Below are 19,669 nucleotides of genomic sequence, written 5' to 3'. Positions count from 1 at the left end.
GCATGAAACGATTTCTGCATGACAAAACTGGTGTGAAAATAAAAAAAGCGGCTTGTGAAATACGGCAAGTCGCAATAAAAGGGAGAATGCATTTTTAAACGTATGTCATACGTATACGTATTCGTATTTAATCTTAATCGAACAAAACAACATGACAATTTTAATTCATTCTATGTCCGACGAACGCAGATTTCAAAGCCTTGAAAATTTCATTGATCACAAAATAAATTCAACGCTTTTTCACAATCAGCACGGACTTTTCACTCTGTCGTTTAAATAAAAAACACACAAACAGTTCATCTGTTCTATTTTTTAAAGGAATTAACCGGTACAGCTATGTTTAAATTAATTTTAAAAGGAGGAAAAAACTTACCGGCCGACTGTAGTTTCCATCGTTTGCCCTCGTTCTGAGGCGACGTCGCTATTAACGATGATTGAAACAGTAGAAGGGGACGTAATTCTTTTCCCCGCGTTTTTCCGTAACGCTAAAAATTTATATAGAGTTTGTTTTAAAGGAACGAGAATACATTATTACACTGACATATGCTGTTATGAATACAAGCGAGAGAGAGAAAGAGAAAAAAAAAACCCATCACATTATTAGAAAAGAAAAAAATACTTTTCAGAGAACAGACATAAACAAATAAAATAATATGCGATTTATTTTACATGCGCGAGAAGTAGAATTAATTTACAACAATGAGTAAAACTATACAATACATAACATAAAATAATATAGAAAAAGTATTAGAGAATATTTTACTGGGGCTGTTTCTCAGACTATAGAAGGAGCTATTTTTCTATTTTAATTTTCTCCCCGAAATGGGGAGTGAGCCGATCCTGGAGGTACTGCAATACCAGGCCAACTCGTGGCAAGAGCGGTGCAAGCACCTAACATCTCACCTAGTTGCAAAAATCAGTTTAATATCGAAGTACCCACATGGGGTACGTATCAGATATTAAGCTGATAAGAACAGATACTACACTTTGATCTTAGCCAAAAGGCCGAGAAGCGATACTCAAATGTTTCCGAGTTTCCAAAGCCTATAAATCCTATGTCTTACTCAGACACGGTGTTTTAATTTTAAAACAAGCTACACAAATTTTGCAAATGTATATACAAAAAGCACACGAAACACGAGATCTTGCTTTGCTTTAATTACCCAACAGCATGAAACGATTTCTGCATGACAAAACTGGTGTGAAAATAAAAAAAGCGGCTTGTGAAATACGGCAAGTCGCAATAAAAGGGAGAATGCATTTTTAAACGTATGTCATACGTATACGTATTCGTATTTAATCTTAAAGGAGAAGGAAACCCAAATTTTTTTTTTAGCTCAGTTGAAAGAATTATTGTTAATAATAAGGTTTACTGTTTAAAGTTATTCAAAATTATGCTCAGAAATGTCAAACCCGTTAGTTTAAATATAAAAATTTTAAATTTCCCGCCAATTACTGGAGATCGACATTTTGAGGAGCTCTTCTGTATTGGAGAGTACAGAAGTTGAAATTTGCCACGTCATCCCTACTGTTCCGGTCTAACCAGAAGCAACCATATTCATCAAATTTTTCTTTCAACAATACGATATTATGCCGTCTTGTCAAGCTATCAATTGTGTAAATGAAAGAGGAAAGTGTGGGAAGAGCTTTTTTGAAATACCAGATCCGTTAAAATCTAGCGAGAAACGTAAACTCTGCAAACTTTGGATAGATCATTTGCGCAATGATAAACTGAAAATCGAAACTTTTGTGTGGAGTAAAGGCAGAGTTGTTTGTGAGGAACATTTTGAACAAGATTGTTTTGAAAGGAATCTGATGGCTGAATCCCTGGGGTTTAAATCTGGAAGACTCACACTGAAGCCTGGAGCAGTTCCAACCTTAGTAAAACCTGGCCCTGGTGTAGCTGATCGTCAAAAGGAAAGGACTTCTACCAAAATATTTCAGGAGAAGAGACGGAAGGCACAGGTAATTATGAGAATTTACTTGTTTTTCTGTCAGTCTTGTTTCTTCACATGCTTATGGTCCTACAGATAAAATATAGCATTATAGGGGAAAGACTATAGTGCACACAGGACACATGAACACATATGTGGAGGATACAAAAAAGGGGGAGGCTGAGTACTGAATTTCTACACTCGGGATGTTGTACTTTAGGGGATATTTGTAAGCATATCACATAACTTTGTAACTGTACATATATATATATACACCAATTATGAATTATTTTTTATGACCCAATGATGTCACCTGAAAGTTAAAGAGGGGCGAAAGATACCAAAGGGACATTCAAACTCATAAGTAAAAATAAACTGACAAAGCCATGCCTAAAAAGGAAACAGACAAAGAGTACACTAAACACAACATAGAAAACTAAACGAATCCCACCAAAAAGTGGGGGTGATCTCGTGAAAGGGCAGGGGCGGATCCAGCCATTTTAAAAAGAGGGTTCCTAACCCCAGACAAAGGGGCGGTTCCAACTATATGTCCCCATTCAAATTCATTGATCATCCTGAAAAAAGGGGGGTTCCAACCCCCGGACCCCCCCCCCCCCCCTGGATCCGCCATCGAAGTTCACACTTAAAATTTTCATAAAATCCTGTGTCACACACAACACATTATTTAGCGTCTCTTTCAGGGGCGGATGCAGGAATTTTCGAAAGGGGGGTGCTAACCCAGGGCACCCAGGGCAAAGGGGGGGTGCGCACCCCCGGACCACCCCCCCCCCCCCCTGGATCCGCCACTGTCTTTGACGGACAGAGTGGAGCGGTTATAGACCTGCTTTCCCCGTTGGTGACACAGTTACAAAGATTTCTTAACCCTCTTGCTGCCACACGGACATATGTGTCCATCACTGATAGCTTGCCACACGATCACATATGTCCTTTTCAATGACAAAATCACTGGTTTTAATTTTTATGATTACAAAGCTGTTTCTGAAATAAACTTCCTCATAAATGATATAAAGTAAAATTTGAATATGTAATGTAGCAATTTCTTAATTTGTGTACTTTTTTAAAACAAATCAAATTGTCTGAATTGTAATTTTAAAGACGTCACATTGTGCATTTTGAATTTTGAAAATGAAACAAAATACTGTGAACGTCCTAAACTACATGTATTGTGGCGTACGTAACGTTGTTTGAAATTTGAATCTGGCAAAAAGAGGGTTAAACACAGAAAAATGTGATGCTGACTATATGTTTACATTCTTTGTTTATTTATGATTCGGTTAAAACTAGCTACATTTTGTAGTTAAGACAGGTTTCACTGTAAAATGCAGTAAACACAACATGTTTTGGGGCTCACAATATCTACTCAATGCTATGTGAAGCATTGAAACACATTGTAAATCAGGTACAATGTATCTTGGTGAAAAAAAATAATTTGTGAAATACATGTGATGCATCTAATTAGCTTTTATTGATTTCTATCATGTTTTGTATATATATGTTAAAAAAAGTTGTTTCATGTACTGTACATAAAGTCGTAAGTGTACACTGCATGAAGTGTTAAGTACAGGAACACTTTTTCTTTATTTTTGTAAAAAAAAAAGCTTTTTGATTATTTCAGCTCAGAAGTAGTGTAACTGCCTTTGTAAACACCAAGGAAAAAAGTTCCAACAAAAGGACATTGTCAGAAAGTACAGACAGTAAAGCAACAAAACCAAAGAAGTTCAAAAGTTCAACTGCAGTTCATCCTCAACAGTCAGATGATATTTCATTTGAGGTAATTTGTGTATATTTTATTAATATTTTCATCGCGGCCTACTTATCGTCCAACTGGGGTTAGTATAGTCTGTTGAGTTTACTCGACTGACAATCGAACCCCTCGAGTTTTACCTTTTGAACCTACCCGAGTTAATTCGACATCAACCCTGGGTTGTGGTACAGTGGCGGATCCAGGGGGGGTTCCGGAGGTGCGCACCCCCCCTTTATTTTTGTCGATCAATGCATTTGTATCGGGACATATGTTTTGCACCCCCCCCTTTGCCCTGGGTTAGCACCCCCCCTTTCAAAAATTCCTGCATCCGCCCCTGTGGTAGGATTAGTAGAGTTTCAAAAGGGTGTCAAAAATAAAAATAAAGAAGATTATGCTACAATGACAGACTTTGTTTTTAAATGCAGCATAAAAAAACGGTTAGTAAAAGAAATTTATTTTTCAACTGTATTTTGTCATTTATAGACATTTTTCATGTGTAAAGACTGTCAGTAATGACTTTGTTTAATAATATAAAAAAAAACTAAATTTGGTTACTTCGTTTAGTTTTCTAAGAATGAAATGAAAATTTATTACGAAATGTCATATATACGACAACTAATGCAGTAATGGATAGGCTTTTCGTGAATTTATTACTACCGTACATGAAATATGTTGCTAATTTAAATTAAACGCTTGATAAAAATCGATAAACTACAGACCGGTTCACTGAGTTTCTGTGAAATTTAATGCAGGAACAATTTAAGAAGGGTAAATTCTAATTAGTTGGATTTCTCACGTTGAAGACCCATTGGTGGCATTGAGTTGTTATGTAAATTTTGGTCGGGTTGTTGTCTCTTTGACACATTCTCTGTTTCCATCCTTTATTCTATGTATGTCAATATTGCAATTTGGCCAAATATTAATATAATATGTATGTTTCCTATTACATGCTGAAAATAAATTTTATTTTAAAAAACTTTTTTACATCGTCATAATCTGGGAAAATCCCATTTCCATTATTATCAAGATTCCTACCAGAATTATGCCATAAAAAACCTGTAATTTAATCATTATAGTTCAGATTCCATAAAATCCAAGAATTAAAATTTAAATATGATAAAATATTCAATACATAACTGAAAAACACTGATAATTTACTCATGCACTATAGCCATTAGTGAATTCATGTGTTGTTTGGTCCCCCATTGCATATTTTTCTATCTGAATCCTTGCAAGGTTCTCATTTCTGTCAGTTTTCATATTGACCTCAAACTCATTTCATGGGTCAGTGAACAAGGTGAAGTTTTCTAGGTCAAGTCTATCTCAGATACTATAAGCAATAGGTCTTTTATATTTGGCATGTTTGGTGTATGGAATGATTGTAAGGTGTACATGTCCAACTGACATGTGTCATCTGGCCTTGAACTTATTGTCATGGTTCATTGCAATTGGTCAATGCTTAATTTCTCTGATTTGTACTATTTGTGGTGTATGGAATATTGTATGGTGTGTATGTCTGTCTGGTAGGTGTCAGTTGAACTTTCATGGTTCATTGGTCAAATTTCAATTTCTTTATGAGGTCTGTTTCTGAGATACTTTTAGCAATAGGTTAACTAAATTTGGTGTATGGAATGATTGTATGGCCTACATATAAAAAAGAAGATATGGTATGATTGCCAATGAGACAACTCTCCACAAGAGACCAAAATGACACAGAAATTAACAACCATAGGTCACCGTAAAGCCTTCAACCATGAGCACAGCTCATACCGCATAGTCAGCTATAAAAGGCCCTGAAATGACAATGTAAAACAATTCAAACAAGAAAACTAACGGCCTTATTTATATAAAAAAAGGAAAGAAAAACAAATATGTAACACATAAACAAACGACAACCACGTACATGTCTGTCTGAAAGAGTTTATCTCACATTGAACTCGTGTAAAAAGTGTGTCAACTCTAGTTTTTCTGTAGGGGCATTAAATGTATGCTGATTAAAAAAAATAACATGATTTTATTTTATTTATTGTAGAATGTTCCTGTTCATGCTGAACAACATGATAAATTACCTTTATTGACCATACCAGAAATTCTTCCTTGTGGACATCCATGTGAAGTATGCAGAAAAATTAAAGGAGATGAAAATGTATTGGTTTTTGATCATAGCTACTCAAAATCTAAAGCAGAGGTAGATACGTCTTCAGAAATTCAACATGCCAGTTCTAGTGAAACACCTGCTAAAAAAGACAAACCAATCTTCATTTCTTCTACTCCTTTAAAAACTGATTTTCAAAAATGTGCAGTAGAACCAATTTTTACTCCTGTACATATTTTGGATGAGTCATTTGTAAGTTTGACACAAGAGGATGATCCAGAAGATGTTGATTACAGTCTAAGTGTTGACCAGGTAGAGTCTGATTCAGACAATTTTGAAAATGACATTTCAACATGCTACACCGAAGAGCAGAAGTTAATTAAAGAAAACAAATTTATTGTATTTGAAAGTGCAATTGACACTTTAATCAACAAATTAAAATGCAACATTTGTGAATGTCCGGTTGATCCAGATGACATTGTTAAAGACTTGTCCAATGGAACTGTAATAACCATCACTGCCAATTGTACCAGTGGACACATAGTTGTAAAATGGAGTTCACAACCATTCCTTGGCAAGATGCCAGTTGGAAATTTATTAGTTAGTGCTGCAACATTATTCTGTGGTCAAACATACAGCCACATATCACAGTTTGCAGAATTTTGTAACTTACAATATATTTCACACACCACCTACAACAAAATTCAAAGACAATATTTAATGCCTGTTGTTCAACACACGTGGTCCTTACTGCAAGAAGTAGAGTTAAAGAAAATCAAAGAACAAAATCGCCAGATACGGCTAGCAGGTGATGGAAGGTGTGATTCACCAGGTTTTAGTGCAAAGTATTGCACTTATTCTCTACTTGATATTGAAACCCAACGCATTATTACATTTGTTGTTGTCAAGGTTACTGAAACTGGGTCATCTTCAAAAATGGAAGTTGAAGGTTTTCGAAGATGCATGACTCTTCTGCTTGACATGGGGTTCAGGATTGAGGTGTTAGCTACGGATCGGCATGTTCAGATAAGAAGCATCATGAAGAAGGAATTTCCGGAAGTGCAACATCAGTTTGATGTTTGGCACTTGTGCAAATCGATTAAAAAAAAGCTAACATTGAAGGCTAAAGGGAAAGGTTGCGAAGATTTAAACCATTGGATGAAATCTATTTGTAATCATTTGTGGTGGTGTGCCAGTAATTGTGGTGGAGATAAGGACATTTTGGAAGAAAGCTGGATTTCCATTGTAAATCATACTGTTGATATACACTCTTTTGAGGGTAAATTCTTCAAGCAATGTGCTCACACACCAATTGAACCTGAAGTGTCTGACACTAAAAAATGGCTTGTAAAAGATTCAAAAGCCCATAAGGCATTAAAGGAAGTAGTGTTGGACAAGCGTTTGAGAAAGGACATTCGTCAGCTAAATGAATTTTGTCATACAGGAAATTTAGAAGTTTTTCACAGTCTGTTGCTGAAATATACACCAAAACGCCAGGAATTCGATAATGATCAAATGTGGACACGTACTGCTTTGGCGGTAATTGATCATAATCTTAACCAAAATCGTGGTCAAAAGGTCAACAAAGATGGTGAAAAAGCATACAAATTGGTTTGTCCAAAGGCAACTGGGCAATGGGTGGCAAAGCCAGTGTTTAATAACAAAAATTATCAGTGGGTATTTGCTATGATCGAAAACGTGTTGGTTCAAAAAGAAACAATGACACTGCCAGTAAAGGAAAGGGCACAGGAAGGAAATATTGCTCCTTTGCCTGTTCCCTCAAAATCTGCATTGATTCAGAAACATTTTTCTCGATTTGAAAAATCCAGTTGAATATTTTTCTTGATATAAATATGAAACAACCATTTTACTGGGGGTATTTTTTTGTATCATGCAAGCATCTTTTTTCCCAGCACTGTACATTTGTACAAACATGATAAATTTGTCATTCAGTTCATACATGCAGCATGGTATGAAATCATATAATGTTCTGGTGAGGGTTTTTTTTTTGGAATGATTGATTTAATTTTTGGTGTTTAATGTCACTTTCAACAATGAATAATGAATATTTCAGTTTTATTATGAATATAAGGATTAACTTGACCTCGAGTTTCATACCAGAGGGTTTGGTTAAAGTAATTTGATAATAGATATATACTGTTCATGTACATGATGTATGTTAATGTGATTACAATGATCATTATACACATGTTTTTCTTTAAAAAAATAAATTTATGCCTTCCCAAATGACATACATACATTTTGTACTTACGAATTTCCATATTTTCTATTTCATTTTGGCTTTATCAAATACTTGCATATAATTTAAGCAGAACATGATTTGCAGTACAGGATGCAACCCTCTGGCGCACCTTGAAAAGTCGTAAGGTTGTAAGTCCCTGGCGTGGATGTAATATGCTCGTAAACTTGGCCTGCTGCAAATCATATCTTGCATATAGTTTGGTTGTTAGGTGAAAGGGGGGGGGGAGTTTGATTGTATGTATGTTTTTTGGTGAATTATATCATTAGTATATTCAGTTGTTTTCTTCAATCTCTACACAGCTTAAAGGATAACTACATTTTGTTTATGTAATGATTATGATGATTGTTTGGTGTACATAGTGATCAGGCGGCGGCATTAGCTAACTTCTTAAAAGCTTTATATTTTAGAAGGCGGAAGACTTCATACTTTGTATATAGATGCCTCATGTTACGAACTTTCTGTCAGTCACATGTCCAATGTCCTTGACCTCATTTTCATGGTTCAGTGACTACTTGAAAAAAAAGTTAAGATTTTTTGTAATGTTAAATTCTCTCTTATTATAAGTAATAGGATAACTATATTTGGTATGTGCGTACCTTGCAAGGTCCTCATGCCTGTCAGACAGTTTTCACTGGACCTCGACCTCATTTCATGGATCAGTGAACAAGGTTAAGTTTTGGTGGTCAAGTCCATATTTCAGATACTGTAAGCAGTAGGTCTAGTATATTCGGTGTATGGAAGGACTGTGAGGTGTACATGTCCAACTGGCAGGTGTCATCTGACCTTGACCTCATTTTCATGGTTCAGTGGTTATAGTTAAGTTTTTGTGTTTTGGTCGGTTTTTCTTATACTACATTTGTACTATATGCAATAGGTCTACTATATTTGGTGAATGGAATGATTGTAAGGTGTACATGTCTAGCTGACAGGTGTCATCTGACCTTGACCTCATTTTTATGGTTCAGGGGTCAAAGTTAAGTTTTTGAGTTTTTGGTCTTTTTTTCTAATACTATATGCAATAGGTCAACTATATTTGGTGTATGGAAATATTTTATGATCTATATGTCAGTCATGCAGGTTTTATTTGACCTTGACCTCATTGTCATTGCTCAGAGTAATAAAGCTTAATATTTAGGACTCAACATAATATCAATGATAAGTAAAGAAGGCGAGACATTTCAGCGTGTGCACTCTTGTATGAATAGAGACATTGGTTTTAGACCACTAAAAGTAAAAAAACACATATGAACTACACCAACAAAAGACTACCACTAAACAACAGGCTCCGGACAGGTGCATATATAAATGCAGTAGTTTTTAATAATTATTCAAAGGCAACAGTTTATACAAGTTTATATAATTAACAATATATTATTAGCTTCATACAAAACTATCACATTCATGTATAATTTTTGTGTTTCTTTGCAAATCCTTTGTCATTATGATTTTAAAACATTTCAACAAAACAGTTCTCTCACATCTATAGCAGCTTGAAATCCTGTATAATCATTGTTGTTCTCTGGGAAGGAATCTCTAATGTCTTTGACAACACAAGAAGGAATTACCACCCTTCTTCCTTTTCCAAGTTTTTCTCCTTTAAGCATCCAACAAATGAATTGTCTGTAAGCAACAAGACGGGATTGTCTGTAATAAAATATACAAATGAAAATGAAAGCATCAAATATATGATAGATTTTGGAAAAAATGGATTTATCCAAATTTCAACAGAACTGACAATAATGCATGTAGTTTAATTTATTTCACATGGTCACCAAAGATGAGAAAAGATATATATAGTAACCACTTTACTCCATCTGTCATTCTATCTGTCCAAAAGACATTGGGCATTAATTATGAAAAAGTCTCCCAACATTGAGCATTTGACGACTAGGCAAACAGCAGTCCTCAAAATAAAACATTGAAAACAAGACTGCAACCAGAAACCACTTAACTCGGGGAAAGGCAGGCTGATTCTGCTCAAGAGGTGGTGCTTGATATATGTCTTATATATTAGTACAAATTTGTTGATTTCAGGAAGTCATATTCAAAGAAGAATAGAAAGGGATTGTGGTTATGACATTCAAAAATACATTTTATTAATTTCTGTGTCATTTTGGTCTCTTGTGGAGAGTTGTCTCATGGCAGTCATACAGCATCTTTTTTATATAGTATCATTCCACTTAAAGACACTCGAAAAATCGGAGCAAATATATTTTCTTTTCAATAGAATGAAAGTTATGCTGACATTAATAATAGTCACATTCGGTGTATACAGTTCCAAGTTCAGTTGACCCACTCTGACTCATGGTTCCTGTTAAAGTTTGCATTTGTTGGTGAAAACTTTGAAAAAAAAATGAAAAAAAAAATAGATTTTTTTGTAATTCACTTTTTTTTTTGTCTCATAGTGAGAGAACAATTTCAATTTATAGTAGGCAGTGTTCAAACTCATTATTAATCGACGTGTACTTAATGGGAAATGACAATATTAAAATTTTTGAAGGACCACCTCACCCTACCCCCCCCCCCCCAATATTTTTTTAAATAAATTGTCTCTGTGTCTATTATTTGTGCAGACAACCAGATATAAGTTAGTTTGAAAGGAAACCTTTTTATTTAATTCTGGTTAATAAAACTTTTAAAATGTCCAAAAATTCACCTGTTGCTCAATTCTTCCGGCGCTCGGCCTTGCTGTCCCTTGTACATCATCATCTGAATGTAAGCCAGTGCTAATACATCGGAATTTAAAATTAAGGTGTCATAACTATGGTGCATGGTAATGCAGTTGTGGTCTTCCAAGTTCGGTAGCACCAAATCTGATACCCTACAACAAACATTTTCTTCAAGGGACGGCATTTCCTGACAGTTCCCACACTCGCACCATTCATCCAATGTCTGAACTACAGCTTCAGAAGATGCTAATGCAGCTCTATTTCGATCTTCAAGTTCTTGAACAGTGAGCTCAGGTTCGAAGTTGTAAGCAACAAGACCCATCTGATTTTGGATATTTCCGTTTTCCATCGCGGTACGTGTGTAAATAGAATTAGTTTTGCAAAGTTTCAGATGCTGGAACAGGTAAACCGGAACCGTAGGAGTGACGTCAGGGCTAAAACAATAATGGCTGCCTACATGGAGGCGGGAATTTCAAAATTGATAATTGTAAAATATTGATTTATTTCATAACGGTACACTTTTTTAATACAAACGTTGTTAAAAATATATTTATATAATAATTTTCTATTAATTTATCCAAATTTTTTTTTTTGGTTTCCTTCTCCTTTAATCGAACAAAACAACATGACAATTTTAATTCATTCTATGTCCGACGAACGCAGATTTCAAAGCCTTGAAAATTTCATTGATCACAAAATAAATTCAACGCTTTTTCACAATCAGCACGGACTTTTCACTCTGTCGTTTAAATAAAAAACACACAAACAGTTCATCTGTTCTATTTTTTAAAGGAATTAACCGGTACAGCTATGTTTAAATTAATTTTAAAAGGAGGAAAAAACTTACCGGCCGACTGTAGTTTCCATCGTTTGCCCTCGTTCTGAGGCGACGTCGCTATTAACGATGATTGAAACAGTAGAAGGGGACGTAATTCTTTTCCCCGCGTTTTTCCGTAACGCTAAAAATTTATATAGAGTTTGTTTTAAAGGAACGAGAATACATTATTACACTGACATATGCTGTTATGAATACAAGCGAGAGAGAGAAAGAGAAAAAAAAACCCATCACATTATTAGAAAAGAAAAAAATACTTTTCAGAGAACAGACATAAACAAATAAAATAATATGCGATTTATTTTACATGCGCGAGAAGTAGAATTAATTTACAACAATGAGTAAAACTATACAATACATAACATAAAATAATATAGAAAAAGTATTAGAGAATATTTTACTGGGGCTGTTTCTCAGACTATAGAAGGAGCTATTTTTCTATTTTAATTTTCTCCCCGAAATGGGGAGTGAGCCGATCCTGGAGGTACTGCAATACCAGGCCAACTCGTGGCAAGAGCGGTGCAAGCACCTAACATCTCACCTAGTTGCAAAAATCAGTTTAATATCGAAGTACCCACATGGGGTACGTATCAGATATTAAGCTGATAAGAACAGATACTACACTTTGATCTTAGCCAAAAGGCCGAGAAGCGATACTCAAATGTTTCCGAGTTTCCAAAGCCTATAAATCCTATGTCTTACTCAGACACGGTGTTTTAATTTTAAAACAAGCTACACAAATTTTGCAAATGTATATACAAAAAGCACACGAAACACGAGATCTTGCTTTGCTTTAATTACCCAACAGCATGAAACGATTTCTGCATGACAAAACTGGTGTGAAAATAAAAAAAGCGGCTTGTGAAATACGGCAAGTCGCAATAAAAGGGAGAATGCATTTTTAAACGTATGTCATACGTATACGTATTCGTATTTAATCTTAATCGAACAAAACAACATGACAATTTTAATTCATTCTATGTCCGACGAACGCAGATTTCAAAGCCTTGAAAATTTCATTGATCACAAAATAAATTCAACGCTTTTTCACAATCAGCACGGACTTTTCACTCTGTCGTTTAAATAAAAAACACACAAACAGTTCATCTGTTCTATTTTTTAAAGGAATTAACCGGTACAGCTATGTTTAAATTAATTTTAAAAGGAGGAAAAAACTTACCGGCCGACTGTAGTTTCCATCGTTTGCCCTCGTTCTGAGGCGACGTCGCTATTAACGATGATTGAAACAGTAGAAGGGGACGTAATTCTTTTCCCCGCGTTTTTCCGTAACGCTAAAAATTTATATAGAGTTTGTTTTAAAGGAACGAGAATACATTATTACACTGACATATGCTGTTATGAATACAAGCGAGAGAGAGAAAGAGAAAAAAAAAAACCCATCACATTATTAGAAAAGAAAAAAATACTTTTCAGAGAACAGACATAAACAAATAAAATAATATGCGATTTATTTTACATGCGCGAGAAGTAGAATTAATTTACAACAATGAGTAAAACTATACAATACATAACATAAAATAATATAGAAAAAGTATTAGAGAATATTTTACTGGGGCTGTTTCTCAGACTATAGAAGGAGCTATTTTTCTATTTTAATTTTCTCCCCGAAATGGGGAGTGAGCCGATCCTGGAGGTACTGCAATACCAGGCCAACTCGTGGCAAGAGCGGTGCAAGCACCTAACATCTCACCTAGTTGCAAAAATCAGTTTAATATCGAAGTACCCACATGGGGTACGTATCAGATATTAAGCTGATAAGAACAGATACTACACTTTGATCTTAGCCAAAAGGCCGAGAAGCGATACTCAAATGTTTCCGAGTTTCCAAAGCCTATAAATCCTATGTCTTACTCAGACACGGTGTTTTAATTTTAAAACAAGCTACACAAATTTTGCAAATGTATATACAAAAAGCACACGAAACACGAGATCTTGCTTTGCTTTAATTACCCAACAGCATGAAACGATTTCTGCATGACAAAACTGGTGTGAAAATAAAAAAAGCGGCTTGTGAAATACGGCAAGTCGCAATAAAAGGGAGAATGCATTTTTAAACGTATGTCATACGTATACGTATTCGTATTTAATCTTAATCGAACAAAACAACATGACAATTTTAATTCATTCTATGTCCGACGAACGCAGATTTCAAAGCCTTGAAAATTTCATTGATCACAAAATAAATTCAACGCTTTTTCACAATCAGCACGGACTTTTCACTCTGTCGTTTAAATAAAAAACACACAAACAGTTCATCTGTTCTATTTTTTAAAGGAATTAACCGGTACAGCTATGTTTAAATTAATTTTAAAAGGAGGAAAAAACTTACCGGCCGACTGTAGTTTCCATCGTTTGCCCTCGTTCTGAGGCGACGTCGCTATTAACGATGATTGAAACAGTAGAAGGGGACGTAATTCTTTTCCCCGCGTTTTTCCGTAACGCTAAAAATTTATATAGAGTTTGTTTTAAAGGAACGAGAATACATTATTACACTGACATATGCTGTTATGAATACAAGCGAGAGAGAGAAAGAGAAAAAAAAAAACCCATCACATTATTAGAAAAGAAAAAAATACTTTTCAGAGAACAGACATAAACAAATAAAATAATATGCGATTTATTTTACATGCGCGAGAAGTAGAATTAATTTACAACAATGAGTAAAACTATACAATACATAACATAAAATAATATAGAAAAAGTATTAGAGAATATTTTACTGGGGCTGTTTCTCAGACTATAGAAGGAGCTATTTTTCTATTTTAATTTTCTCCCCGAAATGGGGAGTGAGCCGATCCTGGAGGTACTGCAATACCAGGCCAACTCGTGGCAAGAGCGGTGCAAGCACCTAACATCTCACCTAGTTGCAAAAATCAGTTTAATATCGAAGTACCCACATGGGGTACGTATCAGATATTAAGCTGATAAGAACAGATACTACACTTTGATCTTAGCCAAAAGGCCGAGAAGCGATACTCAAATGTTTCCGAGTTTCCAAAGCCTATAAATCCTATGTCTTACTCAGACACGGTGTTTTAATTTTAAAACAAGCTACACAAATTTTGCAAATGTATATACAAAAAGCACACGAAACACGAGATCTTGCTTTGCTTTAATTACCCAACAGCATGAAACGATTTCTGCATGACAAAACTGGTGTGAAAATAAAAAAAGCGGCTTGTGAAATACGGCAAGTCGCAATAAAAGGGAGAATGCATTTTTAAACGTATGTCATACGTATACGTATTCGTATTTAATCTTAATCGAACAAAACAACATGACAATTTTAATTCATTCTATGTCCGACGAACGCAGATTTCAAAGCCTTGAAAATTTCATTGATCACAAAATAAATTCAACGCTTTTTCACAATCAGCACGGACTTTTCACTCTGTCGTTTAAATAAAAAACACACAAACAGTTCATCTGTTCTATTTTTTAAAGGAATTAACCGGTACAGCTATGTTTAAATTAATTTTAAAAGGAGGAAAAAACTTACCGGCCGACTGTAGTTTCCATCGTTTGCCCTCGTTCTGAGGCGACGTCGCTATTAACGATGATTGAAACAGTAGAAGGGGACGTAATTCTTTTCCCCGCGTTTTTCCGTAACGCTAAAAATTTATATAGAGTTTGTTTTAAAGGAACGAGAATACATTATTACACTGACATATGCTGTTATGAATACAAGCGAGAGAGAGAAAGAGAAAAAAAAAAACCCATCACATTATTAGAAAAGAAAAAAATACTTTTCAGAGAACAGACATAAACAAATAAAATAATATGCGATTTATTTTACATGCGCGAGAAGTAGAATTAATTTACAACAATGAGTAAAACTATACAATACATAACATAAAATAATATAGAAAAAGTATTAGAGAATATTTTACTGGGGCTGTTTCTCAGACTATAGAAGGAGCTATTTTTCTATTTTAATTTTCTCCCCGAAATGGGGAGTGAGCCGATCCTGGAGGTACTGCAATACCAGGCCAACTCGTGGCAAGAGCGGTGCAAGCACCTAACATCTCACCTAGTTGCAAAAATCAGTTTAATATCGAAGTACCCACATGGGGTACGTATCAGATATTAAGCTGATAAGAACAGATACTACACTTTGATCTTAGCCAAAAGGCCGAGAAGCGATACTCAAATGTTTCCGAGTTTCCAAAGCCTATAAATCCTATGTCTTACTCAGACACGGTGTTTTAATTTTAAAACAAGCTACACAAATTTTGCAAATGTATATACAAAAAGCACACGAAACACGAGATCTTGCTTTGCTTTAATTACCCAACAGCATGAAACGATTTCTGCATGACAAAACTGGTGTGAAAATAAAAAAAGCGGCTTGTGAAATACGGCAAGTCGCAATAAAAGGGAGAATGCATTTTTAAACGTATGTCATACGTATACGTATTCGTATTTAATCTTAATCGAACAAAACAACATGACAATTTTAATTCATTCTATGTCCGACGAACGCAGATTTCAAAGCCTTGAAAATTTCATTGATCACAAAATAAATTCAACGCTTTTTCACAATCAGCACGGACTTTTCACTCTGTCGTTTAAATAAAAAACACACAAACAGTTCATCTGTTCTATTTTTTAAAGGAATTAACCGGTACAGCTATGTTTAAATTAATTTTAAAAGGAGGAAAAAACTTACCGGCCGACTGTAGTTTCCATCGTTTGCCCTCGTTCTGAGGCGACGTCGCTATTAACGATGATTGAAACAGTAGAAGGGGACGTAATTCTTTTCCCCGCGTTTTTCCGTAACGCTAAAAATTTATATAGAGTTTGTTTTAAAGGAACGAGAATACATTATTACACTGACATATGCTGTTATGAATACAAGCGAGAGAGAGAAAGAGAAAAAAAAAAACCCATCACATTATTAGAAAAGAAAAAAATACTTTTCAGAGAACAGACATAAACAAATAAAATAATATGCGATTTATTTTACATGCGCGAGAAGTAGAATTAATTTACAACAATGAGTAAAACTATACAATACATAACATAAAATAATATAGAAAAAGTATTAGAGAATATTTTACTGGGGCTGTTTCTCAGACTATAGAAGGAGCTATTTTTCTATTTTAATTTTCTCCCCGAAATGGGGAGTGAGCCGATCCTGGAGGTACTGCAATACCAGGCCAACTCGTGGCAAGAGCGGTGCAAGCACCTAACATCTCACCTAGTTGCAAAAATCAGTTTAATATCGAAGTACCCACATGGGGTACGTATCAGATATTAAGCTGATAAGAACAGATACTACACTTTGATCTTAGCCAAAAGGCCGAGAAGCGATACTCAAATGTTTCCGAGTTTCCAAAGCCTATAAATCCTATGTCTTACTCAGACACGGTGTTTTAATTTTAAAACAAGCTACACAAATTTTGCAAATGTATATACAAAAAGCACACGAAACACGAGATCTTGCTTTGCTTTAATTACCCAACAGCATGAAACGATTTCTGCATGACAAAACTGGTGTGAAAATAAAAAAAGCGGCTTGTGAAATACGGCAAGTCGCAATAAAAGGGAGAATGCATTTTTAAACGTATGTCATACGTATACGTATTCGTATTTAATCTTAATCGAACAAAACAACATGACAATTTTAATTCATTCTATGTCCGACGAACGCAGATTTCAAAGCCTTGAAAATTTCATTGATCACAAAATAAATTCAACGCTTTTTCACAATCAGCACGGACTTTTCACTCTGTCGTTTAAATAAAAAACACACAAACAGTTCATCTGTTCTATTTTTTAAAGGAATTAACCGGTACAGCTATGTTTAAATTAATTTTAAAAGGAGGAAAAAACTTACCGGCCGACTGTAGTTTCCATCGTTTGCCCTCGTTCTGAGGCGACGTCGCTATTAACGATGATTGAAACAGTAGAAGGGGACGTAATTCTTTTCCCCGCGTTTTTCCGTAACGCTAAAAATTTATATAGAGTTTGTTTTAAAGGAACGAGAATACATTATTACACTGACATATGCTGTTATGAATACAAGCGAGAGAGAGAAAGAGAAAAAAAAAAAACCCATCACATTATTAGAAAAGAAAAAAATACTTTTCAGAGAACAGACATAAACAAATAAAATAATATGCGATTTATTTTACATGCGCGAGAAGTAGAATTAATTTACAACAATGAGTAAAACTATACAATACATAACATAAAATAATATAGAAAAAGTATTAGAGAATATTTTACTGGGGCTGTTTCTCAGACTATAGAAGGAGCTATTTTTCTATTTTAATTTTCTCCCCGAAATGGGGAGTGAGCCGATCCTGGAGGTACTGCAATACCAGGCCAACTCGTGGCAAGAGCGGTGCAAGCACCTAACATCTCACCTAGTTGCAAAAATCAGTTTAATATCGAAGTACCCACATGGGGTACGTATCAGATATTAAGCTGATAAGAACAGATACTACACTTTGATCTTAGCCAAAAGGCCGAGAAGCGATACTCAAATGTTTCCGAGTTTCCAAAGCCTATAAATCCTATGTCTTACTCAGACACGGTGTTTTAATTTTAAAACAAGCTACACAAATTTTGCAAATGTATATACAAAAAGCACACGAAACACGAGATCTTGCTTTGCTTTAATTACCCAACAGCATGAAACGATTTCTGCATGACAAAACTGGTGTGAAAATAAAAAAAGCGGCTTGTGAAATACGGCAAGTCGCAATAAAAGGGAGAATGCATTTTTAAACGTATGTCATACGTATACGTATTCGTATTTAATCTTAATCGAACAAAACAACATGACAATTTTAATTCATTCTATGTCCGACGAACGCAGATTTCAAAGCCTTGAAAATTTCATTGATCACAAAATAAATTCAACGCTTTTTCACAATCAGCACGGACTTTTCACTCTGTCGTTTAAATAAAAAACACACAAACAGTTCATCTGTTCTATTTTTTAAAGGAATTAACCGGTACAGCTATGTTTAAATTAATTTTAAAAGGAGGAAAAAACTTACCGGCCGACTGTAGTTTCCATCGTTTGCCCTCGTTCTGAGGCGACGTCGCTATTAACGATGATTGAAACAGTAGAAGGGGACGTAATTCTTTTCCCCGCGTTTTTCCGTAACGCTAAAAATTTATATAGAGTTTGTTTTAAAGGAACGAGAATACATTATTACACTGACATATGCTGTTATGAATACAAGCGAGAGAGAGAAAGAGAAAAAAAAAAACCCATCACATTATTAGAAAAGAAAAAAATACTTTTCAGAGAACAGACATAAACAAATAAAATAATATGCGATTTATTTTACATGCGCGAGAAGTAGAATTAATTTACAACAATGAGTAAAACTATACAATACATAACATAAAATAATATAGAAAAAGTATTAGAGAATATTTTACTGGGGCTGTTTCTCAGACTATAGAAGGAGCTATTTTTCTATTTTAATTTTCTCCCCGAAATGGGGAGTGAGCCGATCCTGGAGGTACTGCAATACCAGGCCAACTCGTGGCAAGAGCGGTGCAAGCACCTAACATCTCACCTAGTTGCAAAAATCAGTTTAATATCGAAGTACCCACATGGGGTACGTATCAGATATTAAGCTGATAAGAACAGATACTACACTTTGATCTTAGCCAAAAGGCCGAGAAGCGATACTCAAATGTTTCCGAGTTTCCAAAGCCTATAAATCCTATGTCTTACTCAGACACGGTGTTTTAATTTTAAAACAAGCTACACAAATTTTGCAAATGTATATACAAAAAGCACACGAAACACGAGATCTTGCTTTGCTTTAATTACCCAACAGCATGAAACGATTTCTGCATGACAAAACTGGTGTGAAAATAAAAAAAGCGGCTTGTGAAATACGGCAAGTCGCAATAAAAGGGAGAATGCATTTTTAAACGTATGTCATACGTATACGTATTCGTATTTAATCTTAATCGAACAAAACAACATGACAATTTTAATTCATTCTATGTCCGACGAACGCAGATTTCAAAGCCTTGAAAATTTCATTGATCACAAAATAAATTCAACGCTTTTTCACAATCAGCACGGACTTTTCACTCTGTCGTTTAAATAA

General features: G+C 34.9%; 2 protein-coding genes and 8 non-coding genes across 10 annotated transcripts; 1 reads left to right on the top strand and 9 right to left on the bottom strand.

The window, feature by feature from the left end:
- Nucleotides 1-824: 824 nt before the first annotated feature.
- On the bottom strand, nucleotides 825-1,017 carry LOC134685815 (U2 spliceosomal RNA). The gene has a single exon (XR_010101436.1). It is a non-coding gene; the product is annotated as a U2 spliceosomal RNA (small nuclear RNA).
- Nucleotides 1,018-1,347: 330 nt separating this feature from the next.
- On the top strand, nucleotides 1,348-7,661 carry LOC134683217 (uncharacterized). The gene is made up of 3 exons (XM_063542376.1): nucleotides 1,348-1,965; nucleotides 3,571-3,726; nucleotides 5,732-7,661. Exons 1-3 carry the CDS (start codon nucleotides 1,591-1,593, stop codon nucleotides 7,625-7,627), a joined length of 2,427 nt encoding a protein of 808 aa, XP_063398446.1. The 5' UTR covers nucleotides 1,348-1,590; the 3' UTR covers nucleotides 7,628-7,661.
- A 1,733-nt stretch (nucleotides 7,662-9,394) lies between these two features.
- LOC134683216 (P2X purinoceptor 7-like) lies at nucleotides 9,395-11,304 on the bottom strand. The gene is made up of 2 exons (XM_063542375.1): nucleotides 10,714-11,304; nucleotides 9,395-9,701 (listed from the first exon to the last, which is right to left on the bottom strand). The coding sequence occupies exons 1-2, from the start codon at nucleotides 11,073-11,075 to the stop codon at nucleotides 9,515-9,517; spliced, it is 549 nt and encodes a 182-aa protein (XP_063398445.1). The 5' UTR covers nucleotides 11,076-11,304; the 3' UTR covers nucleotides 9,395-9,514.
- A 719-nt stretch (nucleotides 11,305-12,023) lies between these two features.
- Nucleotides 12,024-12,216, bottom strand: LOC134685813 (U2 spliceosomal RNA). The gene has a single exon (XR_010101434.1). It is a non-coding gene; the product is annotated as a U2 spliceosomal RNA (small nuclear RNA).
- A 977-nt stretch (nucleotides 12,217-13,193) lies between these two features.
- On the bottom strand, nucleotides 13,194-13,386 carry LOC134685812 (U2 spliceosomal RNA). Its single transcript, XR_010101433.1, has one exon. It is a non-coding gene; the product is annotated as a U2 spliceosomal RNA (small nuclear RNA).
- Nucleotides 13,387-14,363: 977 nt separating this feature from the next.
- Nucleotides 14,364-14,556, bottom strand: LOC134685811 (U2 spliceosomal RNA). Its single transcript, XR_010101432.1, has one exon. It is a non-coding gene; the product is annotated as a U2 spliceosomal RNA (small nuclear RNA).
- Nucleotides 14,557-15,533: 977 nt separating this feature from the next.
- LOC134685809 (U2 spliceosomal RNA) lies at nucleotides 15,534-15,726 on the bottom strand. The gene has a single exon (XR_010101431.1). It is a non-coding gene; the product is annotated as a U2 spliceosomal RNA (small nuclear RNA).
- A 977-nt stretch (nucleotides 15,727-16,703) lies between these two features.
- Nucleotides 16,704-16,896, bottom strand: LOC134685808 (U2 spliceosomal RNA). The gene has a single exon (XR_010101430.1). It is a non-coding gene; the product is annotated as a U2 spliceosomal RNA (small nuclear RNA).
- A 978-nt stretch (nucleotides 16,897-17,874) lies between these two features.
- On the bottom strand, nucleotides 17,875-18,067 carry LOC134685806 (U2 spliceosomal RNA). Its single transcript, XR_010101428.1, has one exon. It is a non-coding gene; the product is annotated as a U2 spliceosomal RNA (small nuclear RNA).
- Nucleotides 18,068-19,044: 977 nt separating this feature from the next.
- On the bottom strand, nucleotides 19,045-19,237 carry LOC134685805 (U2 spliceosomal RNA). Its single transcript, XR_010101427.1, has one exon. It is a non-coding gene; the product is annotated as a U2 spliceosomal RNA (small nuclear RNA).
- Nucleotides 19,238-19,669: the final 432 nt, after the last annotated feature.

The sequence above is a fragment of the Mytilus trossulus genome, chromosome 9 (genome assembly GCF_036588685.1).
Source record: "Mytilus trossulus isolate FHL-02 chromosome 9, PNRI_Mtr1.1.1.hap1, whole genome shotgun sequence".
NCBI lineage: Eukaryota > Metazoa > Mollusca > Bivalvia > Mytilida > Mytilidae > Mytilus > Mytilus trossulus.
Note: the sequence above shows the minus strand (reverse complement) of the source record. Positions and strands in the feature narration are given on the sequence as shown.